The 7503-nt window shown below is 41.4% G+C and overlaps 1 protein-coding gene across 1 annotated transcript in view; it reads right to left on the reverse strand.

Moving 5' to 3' along the window:
• LOC103595647 (V-type proton ATPase subunit S1-like protein) overlaps positions 1 to 5368 on the reverse strand; it is a 27227-nt gene extending 21859 nt beyond the window's left edge. Inside the window, exons 1-2 of the mRNA XM_008579091.1 lie at positions 5283 to 5368; positions 5023 to 5037 (exon numbers count right to left, since the gene is read on the reverse strand). Coding sequence (XP_008577313.1) covers positions 5023 to 5037; positions 5283 to 5368 — 101 coding nt within the window. The remainder of the gene's footprint in view (positions 1 to 5022; positions 5038 to 5282) is intronic.
• Positions 5369 to 7503: the final 2135 nt, after the last annotated feature.

A 7503-nucleotide genomic window follows, 5' to 3' on the forward strand; every position in this document is an offset into this window, starting at 1 on the left:
CACTCAGAGGCTGGTGAGCCATTGCAAGGGACCCGTGGAGGGACGGCCCATGGGAAGTGCTCGCAGCATGGGCAGTGGGGGAGGCGAGCCCACCGGGAGAACACTGGGACACAGCAAGGACAGCTGATCTGCCCCCCAATCAGCACAAGACCACTCAGAGGAATGCAGAATTGCATGGGGTGCAATTTGATAAAAAAACTCAGGCCCAGATCAGAGATTTTACAGAACACAGATCCACCAGGTCTCTGGAGAGCCAGAAGTACCTATAAGGTCAACCATTAAACCCAGAGCTGCACAAAAAGCCTTCCCTAGGGAAATAGCAGCAAAGTAGCAATCTACCTCAACCACACAGCTCAAATACTGGTTCCCACAGGAAATTCCCCTGTTTTAGAAGCAAGCAAAGGACAAAAAATTAGTTCTGGCCCAGGCACACCACCAGCACTTTGGGGCCTGCCTGGGAACCGGAGGCTTGGATCTGGGGACCAGACCCTACTCCCACTTCCAGGCAAACTGAACCAGTGCCTCGGGGCCAGCCTGGGGACCTGAAGCATGGAGAAGGGGACTGGACCCCCCCACACAACCAGGCACACCATGCCAGCACCTTGGGCCCTGCTCAGGGACCCGGGGTATGGAGTCGGGGACCAGGCCACCCTCCCACAAACAGGCACAACATGCCAGCACCTCAGAGCCCACCCAGGGACCTGGGGCAAGGAGAAGGGGACCAGACCTCTCTCCCACAACCAGGCACACCGTGCCAGAGATTCAGGGCCCACCCAGGGACCCAAGGCATGGAGAAGGGGAACGGACCTCTCTCCCACAACTAGGCACACCACGCCAGCACCTTGGGGCCTGCCCAGGGACCCGAGGCAAGGAGAAAGGGAACGGACTTCTCTCCCACAACCAGGCACACTGAGCCAGTGTTTCAGGGCCTGCCTGGGGAACCGAGGTGTGGAGAAGGGGATTGGACCTCTCTCCCACAACCAAGCACACTGAGCCAGCACCTTGGGGCCCACCCAGGGATCCAGGGTATGTTGTCGGGGACCGGACCTCTCTCTCACAACCAGACACAACATGCCAGCAACTCGGAGCCCACCCAGGGACCTGGGGCAAGAAGAAGGGGACCAGACCTCTCTCCCACAACCAGGCACACCATGCCAGTGCTTCAGGGCCTGCCCAAGGACCTGAGGCATGGAGAAGGGGACTGGACCCCCCTCCCACAACCAGGCACACCATGCTAGCACCTTGGGGCCTGCCTGGGGACCCGAGGCAAGGAGAAGGGGAATGGTCCTCTTTCCCACAACCAGGCACTCTTGCCAGTGCTTCAGGGACCTGAGGCAGGGAGAAGGGGACTGGGCCTCTCTCCCACAACCAGGCACACCATGCCAGCACTTTGGGCCCCACCCAGGGACCCAGGGCATGGAGAAGGGAACTGGACAATTCTCCCACAACCAGGCACACTGAGCCAGCACCTTGGGGCCCACCCAGGGACCTGGGATATGGAGTCAGGGACGAGACCACCCTCCCACAACCAGGTACAACATGCCAGCACCTTGGAGCCCACCTGGGGACCCAAGGCATGGAGAGGGGGACTGGACCCCTCTCCCACAACTAGGCACATGGTGCCAGCACCTTGGGGCCTGCCCAGGGACCAGAGGCATGGAGAAGGGGACCAAACACACACCACAACCAAGCATACCACCAGTGCCAAGGAGCATACCAAAAACAGCACCTCCACGTGGGTGGCCCACCACAGCCACCACAATAACCATGGCTGCTGCAGAAGCAGCTAGACACAACAACCACGCAGATGGTCTGCCAACCACTGAAGTACATTGACACAAGGAGAGTCACCAGCAGAGACAAAGAAAAGAAGAGGATGTCTCTTTCCACTAAACCCATTTCGGAGTGACAGAAGAAGCATCTGCTCTATGATAATATTGGGGGACCCGATCACATCTCTCAGCATTGGACAGATCATCTAGGCAACAAATTAACAGAGTAACCATGATTCTTTCAGAAGGAGAGAAGAAATATAGGGCAATTAGAGGGGGGAGGGGAGGGAATGGGGGGAGGGGAGAGATTGGACAAGGGGCATAAAGAATAATTACGATTTGTAACAATATATATGCTAGTAATATTGATTTAATCAACATATCTCAATGTTCAACCCCAAAAATATGTATAATAAATTTCGATTCAATAAATTTTAAAAATTTTTAAAAAATAAAAATAAAAGGGGCCGACCCAGTGGCGCACTGCTACAGTGCACCGCTTGGGAGCGCGGTGGCACTCCCACCGAGGGTTCGGATCCCACATACAGACCGGTTCCCGCTCACTGGCTGAGCAAGGTGCGGGCGCAACACCGAGGGTTGCGATCCCGTTGCAGACAGAATAATCACAAAAATTCCAAAAATTCCTTGAACTATTTAAGTCAAGGGAACAGATACGATGTGGTGTGGTGGAGTGAAGGGTGTGGAGCGGAACAGGTAAAAGGGCATGAAAATCAACTACAATGTGTTTTGAGAAGTAAAATAAAAATAAAAAATAAAAATAAAAAAAGAAATAATTTTCCAGAGACTGAAAAGAAAAAAAAAATTTATTCATCTCCCTCTGTTGAAATTACTTTGATATTTGCATGCTTTTGGAAGACTTTAGGAAGCTATTTTGAATAAATGTAGAGATTATAAAATGAAATATGTAAATTTTAATGTTTTACATCTCCAGTTTTTGTGAAAAGTTGAAGCCCTACTTTCTACAGAGTATTTTGTTATTCATCTATTATTTAGTTTATGTATTTGTTATTTGAACAAATAAACGTTCATATCCTTAAAAAAAAATTTCCTTAATTTGAACTTTATTCAAAAATCTTATTTCATAACACAGGGTTATATGTTCAATTTTTAAAGATCTTAATGAACAAAAACAGAAAACTATGAGATTATATTTTACCTAAATAAGATAAAATGTATCAAACCATTTAGATATGTCTAGATAGTAGGGGAGTTTAATAAATGTTTATTGAAAAAAAGTATATGAATGAATGAGCTGCAGTATTATTAATATGCTTGCCTTGAGGCTTTGCTCAGCTAGTTAAAAATTTCCATGTGTTCACTAATGAAAGACTTGTAGTAGACAACACAGGTTTATTGTCATTTCAATGAGTCCCTGGTCTGAACATACAATAATGCTGCTATATTTCTTTTTTAAATAAACTGTAATTCACATAGGCCTTGCTCATACCCATAAGCCCAAACTAATGAGGTTTTATGGAGAGCCATATCTCAACAAAAGACAAAATGCACACACATTTCTCCATCACTTCATACTCTCTGAACTAAAGTAGGAACTAAAAAATTTTCTGGTTAAAAATTATCTGTGTCCCCTAAGTGAATCATTGTGCAGTATATGCATGTATTGAAACAACACACTGTACCCCACAAACATGTATATGTAAATGTTAACATTAAATATGTGTATATATATAATATGTGAATAAACTGAGAAACACTGGTTCAAGAAAATTAAACCTACATTGTCACTAAAATATTGAGACCCTTTTCCAGTAAAAGGGATCTCTGCAATACCTGAAAGGCAGTCAAGAGCCTTAGGTTTGTAGTAACTGGTACCATATTCCTTCATGAAGATGAACGTGATGGTGAAGCAGTTCCTTCACAGTACTATTTAGAACAAAAACCACATTCCCACCAGGGCCTACAAGGCCCTGGAAGACCTCAGCCCACCAACTCTGCTTGCCTCATTTCACCTCTTCCCTCTTCTCCAGCTAACAGCATTCTTCAATTCCCCGAAATCTTCATGTTCTTGTCTTCCTTCATGAGAGTCTTAGCACATGCTGTTCCCTCTACCTGGAGTGTTCTCCATCCTCCTAGTTATTTTCTACATATCCTCCCAATTTCAGCTCAAATATCACTTCTTCAGGAGCGTGGTCCCTAACTTCTCAGACTAGTTCAGATCTTTCTATTAAATGTGCTCATTGTCCAGGGTTCAATCCCTGTACCAGCCAACCACCCCCCAAAAAGAAAAACAAAACAAACAAAAAATGTGCTCATTGCCTTCTATACTTTTCTTTCACAACATGTTTCAGTTTTTTTTGTCATAATATATATCATTTTATTAATGAGCACCTCCCCACTAGATTTAGTTCCCTCTCATTTATGAGGCAGGGACTATGCCTAGTTTGTAGACCCAATACGTAGCACAGTCCCTAGCTATTTAAAAGACCAAGTATTTTAAAAATGTGTTACATGCATGAATGAACTAACAAATTAAAGAGCCAACTCTGAAATCAAAATGGAAAATGAAAATCATACCTTGTACAATTTTTGGTGTACATTTTACCAGTGTAATACGTTGTCAGTCATTTTTTTATAAGCCAGGTGGGAAAACGTTACTAAGCTTTAATCACCTAAGGTATATAAGTCACTTACTATTTAAAAATGAACCTGAAGGAAAGCACCAATTGATTTGGGAACAATGGAAGAAAAACATTTTAAATGCCTGTACTTATAGCTTTTATCAGCTGGTAACTTAGGATTCTTTCCCACAAGTTTCACCAGATCATCCTGCTTGCTGCTGTCCTTTGTGTTCACACTAAATTCCCTGATGCATTTGTTGAGATGGCACATAATGAGTAATTAAGAGACATTACATAAATTTATTGCTGTTCAGATTCTGAATATCCTTTTTCACAGATAAATCTCTGTATGTTCCTTATGTGGTATGAAAAGAAGCCAAAGGGACAATGGAAATGAAATCGAAATTTTGCTTATTAATTTCAAATATTGTATATCACACACAATTACCATTTCCTACCTGTTAAAATTATTTAACACCTTTTCTTTGGGAGACAAGTTATATATTTCTAATGTTTAAAATGTTTTTCTTACTCTCTTCATACGTAATGGCAGAAGAAACTGTGAAATTAACATTTACTTGTAAGTATGTATAAAAAAATCTGAACAGACATTTGAGGAGTCATTTTCTCACAGATATATACTTAGATACATAATACAAATGTTTCTTGGGCATTTTGAGCAAATAATCCTTGCCTCTTATAATACAGACTATATTTTTAACTCTTAAAGTCCAGTCAAATAATTTCACTACCTAATTGTGTGATCTACTATTGTCTATCCATTTTGAATCATAGACAAACATAGATATACAACAATATAAAGAAATTACAGGACCACCTAATTTCATACTTGCACTGAAGTCCACAAATGTATTGCATGAAAAGATGTGCAATCACTTACCCTACATACTTCCTGGCAAATATCTGGTCCAAAGTGAGTAAAAATCCCATACACAAAAAAATAAGAGAAAAACTAAACAAGATTTTTTTTCCCATCAAGAAATGAATCAGTTTCTTCAAACCAAGCACATCTACTAATTCAAAAGTGCAAACAGAGCAGAGGCAGTACTTTTCATGCCATGTGACTGACAGCATAGTCGACCAATAAAAAGACAGCATTCCTAGGATGCATTACGTAGGGGAGCAGAAGGGAGGGGCCTGACAGTGTTTGATTTAGAGTATAGAGTGAAAACAATATTTAGTTTTTTAGCTATCTATCTCATTGAAAGATTACTAGGGAGCAGATTTTTAAAGAGAATACATTTACCAGTTAAGCTCTCTTTACAAACTTGCATTGTTTTGGTACTGTCATGTAACTCATAATAAGATTTTCATAGCACGTTTCAGGAAGCTATTAAATTCTCCCCCAAATCTACGAAGTATATATGTTACATGCATTTTTTAGGTGGGTAAATAAATAAAAATCTCTGGAACATACTTAAATTTATATGTACGTCCTAGCTGACATTTTCGTGTTGATTTCAAGACTCTCCATTTGTTGAGAGATGCGGAATTGTAATGGTCAAGAGCACTAGCTTTGGGGTCAGACAACACTCAAATGCATGCCCAGCTCCAGCCCTCACCAGCTGGCTGTAATTTTCCCTCCTGAGCTTTTTTTCCCTCATCTCAAGACTGGAGACAAAAGTACTTCAAGAATTGGTATGAAGATTAAATGATCGCAGATGAAAAAGATTCTTCGTATTTCAGTGCTTAGCTAAATAAAAAAATACCTATTGCTATTCCTTCTTTAACAGCTTCCACTCCCACCTCGCTACCCCCGAAAAACAAACAACAAAATCCGTAAGAGTTGTTTTACATTAAAAAAATAATAATAATAATAAAAATGCCATATTAGGGCTGGCCAGTTAGCTCAGTTGGTTAGAGCATGGTCACCAAGGTCCAGGTTCAATCCCTGTGGCCAGACACAAAAAACTAAACTAAAATAAAATGCTACAATAAAGAAAATCCTCCAAAATGAGAGTGTCAGCATTTGGGGCACTTAGAAACCTTTCTTTACTAGCAATCTACTGGTAGCTGAAAAGCACTATTTGTTAAGTGATATTTCAGAGAAATGATGGATTACAGGAAGGCTGGGGACTTGGCTCTGAGGATCCTTTCCCCTTCCTCACCACCAGCTTTGCACGCACACACCACTTTCTCCAAACGTGGCACTAGAGACCCCTATAGAAAACGAGGAGAGGAGAGAAAGCACTATGACTGCTGGAAGTGGGGGGATGCAAAAATAAGGAAGAAAGTTACTAATAAAAATTGTAAAATAAAGGTCATTGGCCTTAAATGTGGTCTTTCCATGACCCATCTTATTCCCACTTCCCCTCATGCTTTCTTTTCTTTTCCCTTTTCTTACATTTCACCCAAGTTTCTCTCTTCATCTTCCCTTTTGTCTTTCTGTCCTTCTCCTGATTCTATGAAATTTCAAGTAACAAGACAGGTCTGGACAGGAAGAGTTTAGTCTTGGGTAGGTTTGACAGATGCACTAATGGATACCCAGTTAAAATTTTAATTTCAGGAAAACAACAAATAATTTTAATATAAGTATGTCCCATCCTACATTAAAAAATAATTCATTATTTATTTGAAAACTAAATTTAACTGGGCATCTTGTATTTTTATTTGCTAAATCTGGCAATCCTAGTCAGGGACTATCTGCTACTGAAACTTCAATGTGTGTCCAAATCACATGGGATTTTGTTAAAATGCAGACTGACTCAGTAGATCTGGGGTGGGGTGTGGGATTCTACGTTTCTCACAAGCTTACAGATGATGCTGATGCTGCTGGCCAGAGGACTGCCCTTTGAGTAGCAAGGATCTAGAACAGCATTGTTCAATAGAAATATGAGAAGAGCTATGCATGTGATTTTAAATTCTCTAGTAGCCACATTGAAATAAGTAAAAGTAAACAAGTGGAATTAATTTTAATAATATTTTTATTCAACCTAATACATCTAAAATACTATCATTTCAAACCTAATCAGTTTTTAAAATAATTACTAGGATATTTTACATTCCTTTTATGCCCTAAGTCTGAAATCTGGTGTATAATTTAACCTTACAACACATTTCCATTCAGACTAGCCAAATTTCAAGTGTCAAGTAGCCACACATGGCTAGTG

Source organism: Galeopterus variegatus, unplaced genomic scaffold, assembly GCF_000696425.1.
Source record: "Galeopterus variegatus unplaced genomic scaffold, G_variegatus-3.0.2 Scaffold1806, whole genome shotgun sequence".
In the NCBI taxonomy this organism is placed as follows: Eukaryota; Metazoa; Chordata; class Mammalia; order Dermoptera; family Cynocephalidae; genus Galeopterus; species Galeopterus variegatus.